Source organism: Oncorhynchus tshawytscha, linkage group LG28 (assembly GCF_018296145.1).
Source record: "Oncorhynchus tshawytscha isolate Ot180627B linkage group LG28, Otsh_v2.0, whole genome shotgun sequence".
NCBI classification, from domain to species: domain Eukaryota; kingdom Metazoa; phylum Chordata; class Actinopteri; order Salmoniformes; family Salmonidae; genus Oncorhynchus; species Oncorhynchus tshawytscha.
Window position 1 is genome coordinate 34252524 of NC_056456.1, and position 17702 is coordinate 34270225.

Below are 17702 nucleotides of genomic sequence, written 5' to 3' on the forward strand. Positions count from 1 at the left end.
CCAGTCACCTATCAACAGAATGCAATGTGGTCTCACAGAATGCCTGATCCCAATTTCCAGTTGTATGTGTGTTCAGTGTGTCAATGGATAGGTCTATTCTGAACACAAATTGCAGTACATTTCAGTTTTTATTTTATTATAATCTCTGTTCTCCATATATAAAATGCATAAATGTATCATGATTCATTCATGGCCATTATGACTCAAAACAATTTGAATTCCCTTCTATAGCCATAAAATACTTGCTTGCCTTCTCTGTAAAAGGTACATTTTGTAAAGTAAATACACACATAAAGAAATGTCCATGAAACACTTTATTAAGGTTTGTATTGACACTATGGCTAATGTAAATGGCATGCAACATGAACTGAAATCACCTTTCAGTTGAAAGAGAAAATGGATTAGTCATGGGACAGTAAGGCCTACATTTATAATTTATTCAGTTCAACTTTCTCTATCAATATGGACTGTGGCCATTCTACCTCCACCTGTCAATGTGCCACACTGTATTCTCTACTATTGCAACTGACTCCAAAGTATTATTACCTCAGAATGAATGCATTATTAGAGTCTAGAGCATTTTCAAATGTAGCACGTTTTGTTAGCTACGTTCAAACCAATGTCCTCAAAGATGGGCTTCTATCTCAACTCATGGGGTTGGGACCAACTCGAGAACTGGTTCGGGCCTTTTAATAGACTGACATATTTTGTGCCATACTTTTATATTGGATCAGATGAAATCAACACAAAGTAAAAAGGTTTTTAGAAATCAGTTACCAGGTCTGAATTTGTTTTTTTGTCTAAATTAGGGTTGATCTGAAATGACAGAAGACAGAAAATAACAATTCAATAAACCACAGTTAATACTTTCCACTTCCGCTATGTCAGCGTCAGCCATCATTCTCCCATCGAATTGACTGCTAAAAGGTAAAGCATCTTCAGTATTATCCCATTTTATTTATTCAATATTTGAAGAATAAAGCATTTTAAATATCTACAGTGTTACACAAGTATGACAAAAAGGTACATTCAGTGGGATCTATTACAAAGGAAACATAGCTAGTGAGTTTCTATGGAACATTAGTAAGTATTTGTATAACTGACATTCTATCATTAGTGCTCGTTTATCATAAACCTCCGACACTGGAATACTTTTAATGTGCGTCTAGCAGCTTCAGTCTTCACACTACTAAATGGCCTTGTTTTGACCTTCAACAACATGATACAGCAATAGAAAAAGCCATTGGTAATGCATAAAATCAATAGATTCCAGGATCATTAGGCACCAAATAGAAAAGCAATTGAAACAGGGAGGGACTTCCTGCACTTGTCCAATAAGAAACGTCAATTTAAAATTTTCCATTGTACAAGATTTTAAAACCTTTTCGAACGTCTGCCCTAATGAACATGACCCAGGGAATAAACCAATTTTGCAGGTTTGCCAAAAACTGCCAGTGACAATGACGACAGTCACTCCCTTATCTCTTGGCGTCAAATACTTCCTTGTTTTGACTTGTGACAAAGCAAAATAAACTAAATGGATTCGCATGTTACATGTTTAAGTGCACCAAGTCTATTCTATTATGAGTTTGACCTTGTAAAAAAAAACAAAAAAATATATACTGCAATCAAACAAAATAAGTTGGTTAGTCTTCTATATAGTGATTAGACCAATTGAAGAAGACAAAAGAGACAAGGGGAGGCAGGTTGCCTAGCAGTTAAGCACATTGGGCTAGTAACCAAAAGGTCACTGGTTTGAATCCCTGAACAGACTAAGTGAAATATCTGTTGATTTGCTCCTGTAAGTCACACAGGATAAGTGAGTTTGCTAAATGATGAAAAATGGACAGATTATAAAAAGGGCTCCATGTTCACATCAAACGTGCTATAACATAGCAAAGGAGATTGGTGGCACCTTAATTGGGGTGGACAGGCGTGTAGTAATAACTGGAGTGTAAACAGTGAAATGGTATCAAACGGTGTTCCAGACATTACTTTGAGCCATCCTCCAGTGGTAGATGGGATTCCAGACATTACTTTGAGCCATCCTCCAGTGGTAGATGTATACAGGGATTCCAGACATTACTTTGAGCCATCCTCCAGTGGTAGATGTATACAGGGATTCCTTCTTACATAAACCCCCCTATTTATTTGGACGGTGAAGCTAAAACTTAGAATTTTGGCTGTATACTCCAGGATTTTGGATTTGAGCTCAAATGTTAGATATGAGGTGTGAGTATTTATTTGATTTATTTAACTAGGTAAGTCAGTTAAGAACTAATTCTTATTTGCAACGACGGCCTACACCGGCCAAACTCTAACCCAGACGATGCTGGGACAATTGTGTACCGCCCTATGGGACTCCCAATCACAGCCGGTTGTGATACAGCCTGGAATCTAACCAGGGTCTGTAGTGACACCTCTAGCAAGGAGAGGCTGTGCCACTCGGGAGCCTAAAAAGTACAGATGTCACTTTTAATTTGAGATTATTTTCCTCTGTTTTACTGGTTAGAAATGAAAGCACATTATGATTCAGACCCCCAAGACATGCTAACCTCTCAACATGACCAATAGGGAGACTATCATTTTTTTGTGGTCATGATATTTATGATAAATTGAAGAAATCGTTATTGTAAATACCAACTTTAAAAAATAAAATAAAAATCTGCTCTCTGCGTCGTTTCAAGCCACATCCTTTTCAAGGTATTTCCACCAATTCTCTCCATATTTTTCTTTCTCGTCTTTGCACTGTCCAGAATCTGTTCTCAGATCAGGTCCAGGGCTAGGTTACGGATGACCTCTATGGCTCCCAGGTCAAAGCCGCAGAGGTCCAGCATGCCCTTGTCCCCGGCGGGGTCAGCGATGGATAGGCCGTTGGAGGTCAACCCACACACCATAAGTTTGGAGAAGATACCCATTTTCTAGCAAAAACAAAACACAACCGAGACTCTTATATTCATATACTGTGCATACTGTCTATTCACACCATTACATATACACACACAGTGCCTTTAGAAAGTATCCTATTTTGTAATTTAAATGGATTTTTATTTGGATTTCATGTTAGGACATACACAAAATACCGGTGGATGAATTTCAAGGCATAGCATCAACATAGCTGTGAAGACTTAAGGCTGTAATCAGTGCCAGAGGTAGGTCAACAAAGTACTGAGTAAAGGGTCTGAATACTTACGTAAATATGATATTTAGAATAAATTAGCAAACATTCCTACAAACATGTTTTGCTTTGTCATTATGGGGTATTGTGTGTAGATTGAGGGCAAAAAAAAACAATTTAATCAATTTTAGATTACCGGTAAGGCTGTGACTTAACGAAATGTGGAAAAAGTCAAGGCGTCTGAAAACTTTCCGAATGCACTGAACCAATCAAACATTTGGACACACCCACTCATTCAAGGGTTTTTCTTTATTTTTACTATTTTCGACACTGTCTAATAATATTGAACATCAAAACTATGAAATAACAAACATGGAATCGTGTAGTAACCAAACAAAAAAAAAGTGTTAAACAAATCTAAATATATTGTAGATTCTTCAAAGTAGCCACCCTTTGACTTGATGACTTGCACACTCTTAACTAGCTTCATGAGGTCGCCACCTGGAATGCATTTAACAGGTGTGCAAGGTTAAAAGTTAATTTGTGGAATTTCTATCCTTCTTAACGCATTTGTGTTGTGACAAGGTAGGGGTGGTATACAGAAGATAGAACCTACTTGGCAAAAGACCAAATCCTTATTATGGCAAGAACAGCTCAAATAAACTAAGAGAAATGACAGTCCATCATTACTTTAAGACATGAAGGTCAGTCAATATGGAACATTTCAAGAACTTTGAAAGTTTCTTCAAGTGCAGTCGCAAAAACCATCAAGCGCTATGATGAAACTGGCTCTCATGAGGACCGCCACAGGAAAAGAAGACCCAGAGTTACATCTGCTGCAGAGGATAAGTTCATTAGAATTTGCAGCCCAAATAAATGCTTCAGCGTTCAAGTAACAGACACATCTCAACTTCAACTGTTCAGAGGAAACTGCGTGAATCAGGCCTTCATGGTCAAATTGCAGCAAAGAAACCATTACTAAAGGACACCAATAAAAAGAAGAGACTCGCCTTGGCCAAGAAACACGAGCAATAGACATTAGACCGGTGAAAATCTGTCCTTTGGTCTGACAAGTCCAAATTTGAGATTTTTGGTTCCAACTGCCGTGTCTTTCTGAGACGCAGAGTAGGTGAATGCATGATCTCCGCATGTGTGGTTCCCACCGTGAAGCATGGAGATGGTGGTATGATGGTGCTTTGCTGGTGACACGGTCTGATTTATTTAGAATTCAAGGCACACTTAACCAGCATGGCTACCACAGCATTCTGCAGCGATATGCCATCCCATCTGGTTTGCACTTAGTGGGACTATAATTTGTTTTTCAACAGGACAATGACGCAAATCATACCTCCAGGCTGTGTAAGAGCTATCTCACCAGAAGGAGAGTGATTGAGTGCGGCATCAGATGACCTGGCCTCCACAATCACCCGACCTCAACCCAATTGAGATGATTTGGGATGAGTTGGACTGCAGAGTGAAGGAAAAGTAGCCAACAAGTGCTCAGCATACGTGGGAACTCCTTCAAGACTGTTGGATAAGCATTCCAGGTGAAGCTGGTTGGGCAAATGCAAGAGTGTGAAAAAGCTGTTAACAAGGCAAAGGGTGGCTACTTTGGAGAATCAAAAATATACTTAGATTTGTTGAACACTTTTTTGTTTAGTACATGATTCCATGTGTGTTATTTCATCGTTTGTCTTCACTGTTTTTCTACAATGTAGAAAATAGTAAAAAATAAAAACCCTTGAATGGGTAGGTGTCCAAATGTTTGACTGGTACATATATTTATATTCCAGACTCTGACTAGGCTTGGGCAATATACCATTCATTTTATTTTTTATTTCACGTTTTTTCAACCAGGTAGCCTAGTTGAGAACAAGTTCTCATTTACAAATGAGACCTGGCCAAGATAAAGCAAAGCAGTTCAACACATACAACAACACAGAGTTACACATGGAATAAACAAACATAGTCAATAATGCAATAGAAAAAGTCTATATACAGTGTGTGCAAATGAGGTATGATAAGGGAGGTAAGGCTAAAATAGGCCATGGTGGGAAAGTAATTACAATATAGCAATTAAACACTGGAATGGTAGATGTGTAGAAGATGAATGTGCAAGTGGAGTTACTGGGGTGCAAAGGAGCAAGATAAATAAATAAAGTATGGGGATGAGGTACTTGGATGGTCGATTTAAAGATGGGCTATGTACAGGTACAGTGATCTGTGAGCTGCTCTGACAGCTGGTACTTAAAGCTAGTGAGGGAGATATGAGTCTCCAGCTTCAGTGATTTTTGCAGTTCGTTCCAGTCATTGGCAGCAGAGAATTGGAAGGAAAGGCGGCCAAAGGAAGAATTAGCTTTGGGGGTGACCAGTGAGATATACCTGCTGCTACGGGTGGGTGCTGCTATGGTGACCAGGCGGGGCTTTACCTAGCAGAGACTTGTAGATGACCTGGAGCCAGTGGGTTTGGCGGCGAGTGTGAAGCAAGGGCCAGCCAATGAGAGAGCGTACAGGTTGCAGTGGTGGGTAGTATATGGGGCTTTAGTGACAAAACGGATAACACTGTGATAGCCTCCAACACTACTCAGCAAATTGGAATCAGTCTATGACGTCGCCGAAGTCGAGGATCGGTAGGATGGTCAGTTTTACGAGGGTATGATTGGCAGCATGAGTGAAGGATGCTTTGTTGCGAAATAGGAAGCCAATTCTAGATTTCATTTTGGATTGGAGATGCTTAATGTGAGTCTGGAAGGAGAGTTTACAGTCTAACCAGACACCTAGGTATTTGTAGTTGTCCACACATTCTAAGTCAGAACCGTCCAGAGTAGTAATGCTCGATGGGCGGGCGGGTGCAAGCAGCGAGTGGTTGAAGAGCATGCATTTAGTTTTACTTGCATTTAAGAGCAGTTGGAGGCCACGGAAGGAGAGATGTATGGCATTGAAGCTTGTCTGCAGGTTAGTTAACACAGTGTCCAAAGAAGGGCCAGAGGTATACAGAATAGTGTCGTCTGCGTAGAGGTGGATCAGAGAAGCACCAGCAGCAAGAGCAACATCATTGATGTATACAGAGAAGAGAGTCGGCCCGAGATTTGAAACCTGTGGCACCCCCATAGAGGTCCGGACAACAGGCCCTCCAATTTGACACACTGAACTCTGCCTGAGAAGTAGTTGGTGAACCAGGCGAGGCAGTCATTTGAGAAACCAAGGCTGTTGAGTCTGCCGAGAAGAATGTGGTGATTGACAGAGTCGAAGCCCTTGGCCAAGTCGATGAATACGGCTGCACAGTAATGTCTCATATCGATGGCGGTTATGATATCGTTTAGGACCTTGAGAGTGGCTGAGGTGCACCCATGACCAGCTCGGAAACCAGATTGCATAGCGGAGAAGATACGGTGGGATTCGAAATGGTCTGTAATCTGTTTGTTAAATTGGCTTTCGAAGACCTTAGAAAGGCAGGGTAGGATAGATATAAGTCTGTAGCAGTTTGGGTCTAGAGTCTCTCCCCCTTTGAAGAGGGGGATGACTGCGGCGGCTTTCCAATCTTTGGGAATCTCAGACGATACGATAGATAGGTTGAACAGGCTACTTAATTTGCCATGATTAAGACCGATCAGAGCATACAATATTTGCAGATGTGTCATGCCATGTTCGCCACTACAGTGTTGTAGTTCCACGTAATGACATACAATATAATGATGTAATAATGAGGCTGTATATCTATGCAACCAAACAAATAAGGAGTTAAGAGGGGAGGGACAGTGGTACACTACAAAAGTGTCTTACATGTCTGTACATCCTCAGACACTCTGTTGGATTGGCCTCGCCGTGCCAGCAGGCACTGTTGGTGAATATGATGAACATGTCCACAGTGATCCTCTTCTCCGAGGCCCACAGGATGGGGAGAGCACAGTCTGTATAACCACTGGGGATCTGTGAACAGGTGGTTGACACAGAGGGTCAGCTATGAACACGACACACAGTCATTCACATTTTACAACCTCATATTTTATCTGAGAAATTGATAATGTTCAGTAGGGCCCAGCGTAGCAAAACGGAAATTAGCTTTTCTTATTGCCTTTCAGTGAACTTTTAGAACTTTGGCAAGAGAATTTAGTTTTTTCCAAGTAAGCTTTCTGTTAAAAAAAAAAATTGTCATTCAGAGGTGCATAGTCTGCAGAGAGACACTTCTTGTTTCCATACCTTGACCAGCTCGGTTGCTACTTGTCGAAGAGACATGCCTTCAGTGATGGTGCAAGGAACTATAGCTCCTTCAGAGTAGGCCATAACCTGTGTCTCTGCCTCTGTCCGCGCAAAAACCTGTAACATAGATACAACCAACTTAGAACACAATGCTGAAATAGTCCCTCTCTAAGATGCCAGGAATTATTATCATTCAAATGTAAAAATGACAAGTCCTCATTACAAAGCACGCATGCAATGCCTGTGCTCTCTTAAAATGGGGGGAAACGTGGCAGGAATCCATAGAATGTGTCAACAGACCCTTTCCTTGACTATACCTTCCTCCAGAGACCCGTTTTCCCAATTGTTAGAGACACCGCTTTGAAACACAGCTGCAAACTACTACCGTAGTCATTTAGCCTTGTTTAGGAGTACCCACTCATAGTGTGTTGACTCACCATGGTCATGGCTGCAGCCGCTACAGCTGTGCTGACGGAGGTCCCCTTAACGATGCTGCTCAGTGATGTGCTAATGTCCACCGCCACCACGAAGCGCTTCCCCGCCGGCTCCACGTTCTCAGGAAAGGAACACAAGTAAAGTGGCAGGTTGCCTAACGCTTAACAGTGCTGGTCCAGTATCCCGAAAAAGGTTGCTGGTTCAATCCAGAGCCGGCTAGGTGAAAAATCTGTCAATGTGCCCTTGAGCAAGGCACTTAACCCTAATTACTTCTGTAAGTCGCTCTGGATAAGAGCGTCTGATAAATGACTAAAATGTAATGAAAAAAACAAAACATGCAACAGTAAACATGTCGTCCCTCAAGAATGATGCATCCCAATTAAGATATTGTGTGTCACTAACACATTTCAGTGAATTACTATAGCTCCCACCTTGGGCCAATCAGTGTCATTTTGAAAAACCCGGATCTCTATGGCAATACGCATCATTCACCCAAGTTTCGTAAAAAAAAATGGGCCAGTGCCGTCAGATATCGTGTGCGACAAACGTATCCATTTCATCGTGGGGGACAATTAACGTTATCGCATTTGTGAACACGACTCAGAACAGTGGGATGCTCTGTGAGTAGTGCTGTTACGGTGACCGCTTTACAGCCACAACGGCGGTGACGAGTAACGACCGCAGTCAAATTCCATGTGACCATTTAGTCACGGTAACTAAGGTTCTCCAAGCTCTGTTAATGGTCATTAGTAGCCGACTCAGCACTCTATTGTCCCTCTAATCACTGTGACATCGATGCAAAAGTGATCGAAAATCAAACACTTCATGAGATCCCATAGCCCCATAGGCAATTGCGTGAGAAAACAGTTGATGGCCTCTATTAAAAAAAGGAGGATCCCATCAGCTTTCTATAGGCTAGGCCTACTATATTTATTTCTCAACATTCCTAACACTAAACACATCACTTCGCTTTACAACAAGAGTATAGCATACCTGGCTGACATTGAAAATTAACCACGGGAAAAGCGTCCACCGTTTGCAAATTAAGTGCATAGATGATACATTTTTTCCCCCCAGTTACCGAGACAGGTGCATGATAACGGTCACTTCTAAAACGAAACAATTTTCACACAGGGTGCATTCGAAAGTATTCAGACCCCTTGACTTTTTCATATTTTGTTACGTTACGGCCTTATTCGAATATTGATTAAATTGTTTACCCTCCTTAAAACTACACACAATACCCCATAATGACAAAGCTAATTGTATTTTTTTTTAAATTGTGCAAAAATATAAATGTACATACAGTTGAAGTCGAACGTTTACATACACCTTAGCAAAATACATTTAAACTCAGTTTCACAATTCCTGACATTTAATCCTCGTAAAAATTCCCTGTCTTAGGTCAGTTAGGATCACCACTTTATTTTAAGAATGTGAAATGTCAGAGTAATAGTAGGGAGAAGGATTTATTTCAGCTTTCATTTCTTTCATCACATTCCCAGTGGGTCAGAGGTTTACATAAACTCAATTAGTATTTGGTAGCATTGCCTTTAAATTGTTTAACTTGGGTCAAACATTTTGAGTAGCCTTCCACAAGCTTCCCACAATAAGTTGGGTGAATTTTGGCCCATTCCTCCTGACAGAGCTGGTGTAACGGAGTCAGGTTTGTAGGCCTCCTTGCTCTCACACGCTTTTTCAGTTCTGCCCACAAATATTCTATGGGATTGAGGTCAGGGCTTTGTGATGGCCACTCCAATACCTTGACTTTGTTGTCCTTAAGCCATTTTGCCACAACTTTGGAAGTATGCTTGGGGTCATTGTCCATTTGGAAGACCCATTTGCGACCAAGCTTTAACTTCCTGACTGATGTGTTGAGATGTTGCTTCAATATATCCACATAATTCTCCTTCCTCATGATGCCATCTATTTTGTGAAGTGCACCAGTCCCTCCTGCAGCAAAGCACCCCCACAACATGATGCTGCCACCCCCATGCTTCACGGTTGGGATGGTGATCTTCGGCTTGCAAGCCTCCCCCTTTTTCCTCCAAACATAACGATGGTCATTATGGCCAAACAGTTCTATTTCTGTTTCATCAGAACAGAGGACATTTCTCCAAAAAGTACTATCTTTGTCCCCATGTGCAGTTGCATGCCATAGTTTGGCTTTTTTAATGGCGGTTTTGTAGCAGTGGCTTCTTCCTTGCTGAGCGGCCTTTCAGGTTATGTCGAAATAGGATTAGTTTTACTGTGGATTTTAGATGCTTTTGTACCCGTTTCCTCCAGCATCTTCACAAGGTCCTTTGCTGTTGTTCTGAGCTCAAATTCGAGTCTCATAGCAAAGGGTCTGAATGCTTATGTAAATAAGGTATTGGTTTTTTATTTGTAATACATTTGCAAAAATTTCTAAAAACCTGTTCTCGCTTTGTCATTATGGGGTATTGTGTGTAGATTGAGGAATTGTTTTGAAATAAATATTTGAATAAGGCTGTAATGAAACAAAATGTGGAAAAAGTCAAGGGGTCACGCAGCTGGGAATTATTATTATATTCCCACACAAGGGGGATGCCGATGGGAAATTCCAGGCGCTATAAAGTGCTTGTCAAATTGTGAAATAGAGACTGATGAAGTGTTATGCCTAATATGTTTATGTTAATTAACAATTGCTTGACAATGACTGGCTGACAAAATTTCATGACCGCCCATAACCCTCCCTATCTGTGAGTATCTGTATATGCGACGCTCGACTTACTGTGAAACATTTGTAGAAAGCAGAGTCCAGCGCTTTTATGATGTCAACGTTTGGTTCCCATTTCACTTTCCCCCGGTTGCCTTGGCCCCTTTTGTAGTTTTCCGAGGCTGTCAAGACGCTGAAAGGGTGGAGTTTTGCCTAAGACAACAATAAAACAGTTAGATAGATCCCTGGGAAAGCAGTATGTGAATCCCAGTTGTCAGAAGGTGAGAGACAGTAGGTAGGTACACCTCACCTTCTTTAAAGCCGCCTCACTCTGGATCCTCTCGCACACCTCTGCCACGTCTGAGCTTCCTGGTTCCAGGACTTGGTCTGCGGTCATCTTACCCAGGGTCCTTAGCATTGACTCCATGGGCATCTCCTTTATCAATGCCTTCCATACCTGCAGTGGAGAGAAGGCATCATACATGACCAAAAAACTAAAGTAATAAGAATGTCTTAAGACCCTACACATGAAAACGTGATAATATCCATTATATGGTGCTAATATTTCCCATTGATATGGCATTGAGACATAGAACTGGACGTAAAAAAACAGCTAGGAGTGTGGCTTAGAGTAGGCTAGTGGTCTACTAGCCTACTCTTAGGCTAGTGGTCTAAGAGTAGGCTAGTGGTCTAAGAGTAGGCTAGTGGGCTTAGAGTAGGCTAGTGGTCTAAGAGTAGGCTAGTGGTCTAAGAGTAGGCTAGTGGGCTTAGAGTAGACTAGTGGGCTTAGAGGAGGCTAGTGGGCTTAGAGTAGGCTAGTGGGCTTAGAGTAGGCTAGTGATCTAAGAGTAGGCTAGTGGTCTAAGAGTAGGCTAGTGGTCTAAGAGTAGGCTAGTGGGCTTAGAGTAGGCTAGTGAGCTTAGAGTAGGCTAGTGGGCTTAGAGTAGGCTAGTGGTCTTAGAGTAGACTAGTGGTCTAAGACTAGGCTAGTGGTCTAAGAGTAGGCTAGTGGTCTAAGAGTAGGCTAGTGGTCTAAGACTAGGCTAGTGGTCTAAGAGTAGGCTAGTGGGCTTAGAATAGGCTAGTGGGCTTAGAGTAGGCTAGTGGGCTTAGAGTAGGCTAGTGGGCTTAGAGTAGACTAGTGGTCTAAGACTAGGCTAGTGGGCTTAGAGTAGGCTAGTGGGCTTAGAGTAGGCTAGTGGGCTTAGAGTAGGCTAGTGGTCTAAGAGTAGGTTAGTGGTCTAAGAGTAGGCTAGTGGTCTAAGAGTAGGCTAGTGGTCTAAGCCGCAGGCCCCAGCCTACATATACTCCCGCGCAATGGATTTGAATCTGTCACACTGCTATATTTCAGCACACTCTCTCCTCGATCTATCCTATCTATCACAGTTAATAAACCAAAAATGTGAGGAGTGGGACTACACTCTTTAAAAGAAAAAGCTAGCAGTGGCGAGGACATCTCAACATCTGACCAACTTTAATTTGAGCGAAGTACACCTTTAAAAGAGTTGGTTAAAAACACAAGTTGGTCGCTGCTCACCACTTTGGACTTCAGGTGGTCTGTCAGAAGTTGTTCCCGCTCCAGCCTATGCTCCTCTATTAGATGGCTGACCTCCATCTCGTCTGCACTGTGTTTGACCTTCTCAACCGCTTCCAGGTATGAGAGGACTTTGATCACCTCCTCCGAGTTCGCCTTGTCGGTGTACGCCCCCTGGACCTCCTTCCATCCTTTCATAACGTATTTACTGATCAACACGATCGCTGCAAGCACAGCAGAGTTGTATAATTCAGACAGAAGGAAAAAAAAAACATTCAACCACGTCTCCTGATACCACCAATCACTTGTTACTTTAAAGGCTTTACTGGGATACTATTTTATTACTGATTTCATCCATGAGGATAACCCTTTTATTAAAAAAATGTCATCAACACACAAAAAAAAACATTCTCCGTAGTCTAAATCTTGCACCATGTCCCTTGCATTTTCATAATAGTGTTTGAGAGTGTGTACATTATAAACCTCTTGCAGCTCACCTTCATTAGCAGGCTTGGCATGGGAGAGTCTGAGTAGATCCTGATGCGACCAGCCCTCTCTCGTTTTATACTTGGTCACCGCCAGAGCCAGACCCATGGCGTCCTGTTTGTTGTACCAATCCGACACCGCTTTCCTCAGGGCCCGTCCCCATATCCCGCACCGCATCCTCTCTTTCACCTCCTTCTTGTATTGGATGAAGGTGAAGAGGTGCTCGGGGTCCCGGCACACGTCACCCAGGGCTCGGAACGCCCCCTGTCTGGTATTCAGGTCCAAATGTTGGGAGCACACAGCTAAGGCGAACAGGGAAGGGTTGGCCCTGACTGGCCTGCCCTCCAGAGCCAGCCTTTTGACCTCCTCCACCACCTCGCAACCCCTGCCCTCCTGTAGCAGGGAGAGCAGAGCCAGGGCACTCTCCATGCCCAGACGGTGCTCCTTGGTGTCATAGATGGCCATTTCTGAGCCGTAGCAGATGAAGCGGCGGAGCCTGGTCATGTCTGTTACCTCCCATGGGTGCTCACCGTCGCCAACTGAGTTTTGGCCGTGGTTGTTGGCATCCTGTCCCGATGGCTCCATGTGATAGCTCCTCTAAACTGTCAGATGAATGGACAGGTAGAGACACAGATGTTTCAGCTGAAAGTAACACACTTTTTTTTGAATGAACAATTGCACTGGTTTGCTAGGGTGATCAGCAAACCAAGGTGAAGTTGATTTTATGTTCACACAGACATTCGCCAAAGCCATTTAAAAATCAATAACTAATTCACGATTTGTCACAGAATCATCAACCTAGATATGATTTATTCTATAAATGTCTAGCATACTTTTACAACCTATTGCTTTGCGGACAAATTCCAGTTTTGATTTGATAGAAATAATTAACTTTGAAATATTGCATTTAAAGATTATTAAATCAGTGATTGTCACAGAAAAAAAGTGAAAACATGCATTTATTTGCAAGAAATGTTCATTTCAAGTGCAATTTGTTCTATATGAAGTTACACAATGTTTACATCAAGTTGTACATTTACAATGTTGCATTTTTAGTGCAACAGTTCCACATTATAAAGTAGTTCAAAGGCACAACAGTAATTTATTTACATGTCTCTAATTTAACAGCAAAGAGGCCCCTTCCAATCATTTCCTATTTTGGCTTTGTTAAAGTCCTCCCTTGTCATCCCCCAGACAAGCTGAATGGTACTATCTCCTGGGGTAATAGACTCAACTGTTCAACACTTACAGCCAAATGTTTAATACCCTGGGTATTCTCAGAACACATTCTGGAAATTATATAGATACAGTGGTCATTTTATTAGGTACAACCCCCTATGCATCTGGAACACAGCGAATTTAAAACTGTTGATGAAACTGGGGAAGGAGATAAGACTGTTCCAAGTTTATAAGTCCATTTGGAGTTTATTACAGTCAGTACAAGAAAAACAGGTTTGAAACTTTTGAGTTACAAAAGACCATCAGACTGTGCTGTCATTTTGCACATTCTAAAGTTCAACCAAACAGTAACAGAATACCTGAATACTTCTCTGCAAGCTTTAGTGTCTAGCAAGCCAAGACCACAGGACTTGGTGTATGTAGGAGCAATTTATTTTCGTGAATCTGGTGGTGAACCTAATAAAGTGGCAACTAATCGTCGATATCACAAACAACTCCTTTTGAGCAGTGTCTGTCTGTTATACGTTAGATCAATGGGTTTAATGGTCAATCTGATCCCCGAGGACCTCATAGGCTCACTTGGATGTATAGAGTTGGAGGTAAAGAAAAAAGTATGAAACTAGGACATTTAAAAACACTGGCAGAATTCTTTCATCCACATCCATTCACATCCAATATGTATTTTAAAGTATAAATACCACTGTCTTTCTGGACGTATTAAAAGGTTTGCAAACAGTTCTTTCTGCAAGGAATGTGAGTTGAAAGGGATATGGTAATACTTATGTAGGTGACGTAGTTTCTCCACTGGTATAAAGGGTGGGGTAGTTGCATACCTCCCTGCTGAATTTATGTAGAGCTGATTTGAGTCAGTTTATATATTTTTTTGTTAAAAACCACATATTCACGTAAGCTTTGTGATAGCAGTTTGAGAGAGAAAGAGACCGAATAGCCTGTTTTAGTACTAGGTTTTAATGGTTCGTGCCAGTAGATTGCAGAGGGGTTCACATACAGTTCTGAGGGAAATCATAACGTAAACATTTAGCCTAAAAACAAAACATGTACCGTCCCCTTCTTACAATAGCGTTTTATATTGTTATCCACCCTCTGGTATATACATACACTACCGTTCAAAAGTTTGGGGTCACTTAGAAATGTCCATGTTTTTTTAAGAAAAGCACATCGTTGTCCATTAAAATAACATCAATGATCCTTCATCAATGACTATTGTAGCTGGAAACGACTGATTTTTAATGGAATATCTACATAGGCGTACAGAGGCCCATTATCAGCAACCATCCACTCCTGTGTTCCAATGGCACGTTGTGTTAGCTAATCCAAGTTTATCATTTTAAAAGGCTAATTGATCATTAGAAAACTATTTTGCAATTATGTTAGCACAGCTGAAAACTGTTGTCCTGATTAAAGAAGCAATAAAACTGGCCTTCTTTAAACTAGTTGAGTATCTGGAGCATCAGCATTTGTGGGTTCGATTACAGGCTCAAAATAGCCAGAAACAAAGACCTTTCTTCTGAAACTCACCAGTCTATTCTTGTTCTGAGAAATGAAGGCTATTCCATGCAAGAAATTGCCAAAAAACTGAATATCTCATACAACGCTGTGTACTACTCCCTTCACAGAACAGCGCAAACTGGCCCTAACCAGAATAGAAAGAGGACTGGGAGGCCCCGGTGCACAACTGAGCAAGAGGACAAGTACATTAGTGTCTAGGTTGAGAAACAGACGCCTCACAAGTCCTCAACTGGCAGCTTCAATAAATAGTGCCCTTAAAACACCCGTCTCAACATCAACTGTGAAGAGACGACTCCGGGATGCAGGCCTTCTAGGCAGAGCTGCAAAGAATAAGCCATATCTCTGTCCAGTGTCTGTTCTTTGCCCATCTTAATATTTTATTTTTATTGGCCAGTCTGAGAAATGGCTTTTTCTTTGCAACTCTGCGTAGAAGGCCAGCATCCCGGAATCACCTCTTCACTGTTGAAAACAAGGACATTTCTAAGTGACCCCAAACTTTTGAACAGTAGTGTTTGTTATGGTTCACTCTTAGTTTTCCTTATCTCCACTGTGGAATGCCCATGTTGATCCTCTTGGTTGTCTTGGTCCGCTTGATCCATCCACCTGTCTTCTTTGTTAGTCAGGCCTGTCCCCTTCCTCCCGTCGTTTTTCCTGTAATCTAATTTAATATGACTGAAGATGCAGAATGTTATACCAGACCCCTTCTGATAGGGTAGAAGACTCGTTAGAACTTTGACCACAAATCAAAAACTAGATTTTTTTTACTCAAAACAAAAGGTTGTAAAAGTATGCTAGACATTTATAGAATACATCATATCTAGGTTGATGATTCGGTGACAAATGGTGAATTAGTTATTGATAAAAAATTTAAAAAATGTCAATGGCTTTTGGCGAATGTCTGTTGCACGCCATTGTTTGTTGTTACTACGCAAAAGCCTATTAGCTGACTTAGTGTAGACCTTGTAGCTGCTTAATTTGGTTATGTCAGCTTATGTTGACTAACACGTTAGTCAGTTACTACACTGTAGCCAGCCAGCTAACAATTATCACACAAACTAGCTGGCTGGCCACATTCCTAATAGATAACTACAAGCATCCATGGGGCATGACAACGATTTAAATGATCATTACAACAAAAACAAACAAAAACATAACAGCACTGCCGACCCAACTCCAGTCCCAGTCAGAGCGGTTCTGGATTAGTTTTGCTACTCTTCTTGTAGCGCTAGTCCAGACGCTGGCCAGCAGATCCGACAACACTTTCATGTTTATATTATTAAATCACAGCAGACACCACGCAAATTATGGCTTCGGGAAACGTACCTCAAACCAGGGGTGAGAAATGAGTTGTACTCCCCAGTTGTACCATTACTGTTAAAACCAATAGGTTTGTAATAAATTCCCGTAATTTTTTTATCTCCACTGTTAAAACTAGAAGTTAACGGGACAATTCGGAGTACAACACATTTCTCATCCCTGGATGGAGGTAGTTTCCGAGCCGAGACACCGGCTCCGCGGGTCTTAACGAGCAACAGTCTGGAGGAAAACAAAACGCTCAATAACGTTTACCGGTATTTCTGGGGAAACGACAAAAAAAAAAAAAAAGTTGTCAGCACTCCAGTAACATAGCTAGTGACTTTGGTGAGTAACGAAAAGAAAAATGTATGCCAGTCAACTAAAGAAAATTGGGGAAAATAGAAAGAGCAAACCGCACGTAACAACATTGACCAGAGTTAGTGATGTGGCTGCGATGATAGCTAGCTGTAGTTAGCCACACTGTTTGCACAGTATTATCTGGCCTAGCGATACGGACACATTTAGAATATTTTTTTTTTTTTCGGTTTCAATTTTGAAGACAAAAACATCACATAGATTAGTTATTCCACTTACCACACACCCTGTGACTAGTTAATAACGTAGCTAATAGTTGATTTTCAGGTCGTATATGGGCGTCACTGGGGGAACCCTACAGACCGATGAATAGTACCGTTCTCCTAGCATCAGGATGTTATGCAGACCGCAAGGATCCCTTTTTGGGTGCGTTCGTAAATTCACTCTGGATATCTGAGCCGAATTCAGAGCGCTGTCGCCTGAGTGTGACAGGGTGCCGAATAACTGATGAATTTATGAACGCGCAACACCCGTTGAATATGATCGGTATCAGTAAACGTCGGCAAAAAAAAAAAAAAACTATTCAATTGTTGCCAGCTGCACAGTAATAGTCACCAACACTCTATATAACAAGAACACAGCCTAAACAGCGCTGCTAGTGCGAGAACAATGGTCAGAGTGAGGTGTTCTCTCATTTATGTCTGGAAGTAGCTGGCAAGGTAGCCAACTTTAACCAGTTAACTTGGGTGCTTGACTACCGTTGTGAGGTCAGAACGCTCGGACAAACCCTCCTCCTCGGCCAGAGCGTCCAGTGTGTGCTCTGAATTTATGAACGGACAATGAATGTACACACCTTGGCACGCCAGTGTGAATTTACCAACACACGCTTTATTTTCTCCTTCAAAATAAGAGTCCTTCTGCAAAGACACGCT

General features: G+C 41.7%; 1 protein-coding gene across 1 annotated transcript; it reads right to left on the reverse strand.

The window, feature by feature from the left end:
* Positions 1–301: 301 nt before the first annotated feature.
* On the reverse strand, positions 302–17185 carry ro60 (Ro60, Y RNA binding protein). Its single transcript, XM_024392024.2, has 9 exons — positions 17050–17185; positions 12462–13052; positions 11968–12188; positions 10741–10887; positions 10506–10643; positions 7756–7872; positions 7319–7435; positions 6902–7048; positions 302–2921 (listed from the first exon to the last, which is right to left on the reverse strand). Exons 2-9 carry the CDS (start codon positions 13033–13035, stop codon positions 2766–2768), a joined length of 1617 nt encoding a protein of 538 aa, XP_024247792.1. The 5' UTR covers positions 13036–13052; positions 17050–17185; the 3' UTR covers positions 302–2765.
* Between the last annotated feature and the right edge of the window lie 517 nt (positions 17186–17702).

Excerpts from the sequence above, each read along its gene's own strand:
- ro60 (XM_024392024.2), bottom strand. The coding sequence starts at position 13,035 with ATGGAGCCATCGGGACAGGATGCCAACAACCACGGCCAAAACTCAGTT. Across the intron at positions 12,189-12,461 it reads TGCCAAGCCTGCTAATGAAG|CGATCGTGTTGATCAGTAAA; the intron begins GTGAGCTGCAAG and ends CTGTGCTTGCAG. Across the intron at positions 2,922-6,901 it reads GTCTGAGGATGTACAGACAT|AAAATGGGTATCTTCTCCAA; the intron begins GTAAGACACTTT and ends TGTTTTTGCTAG.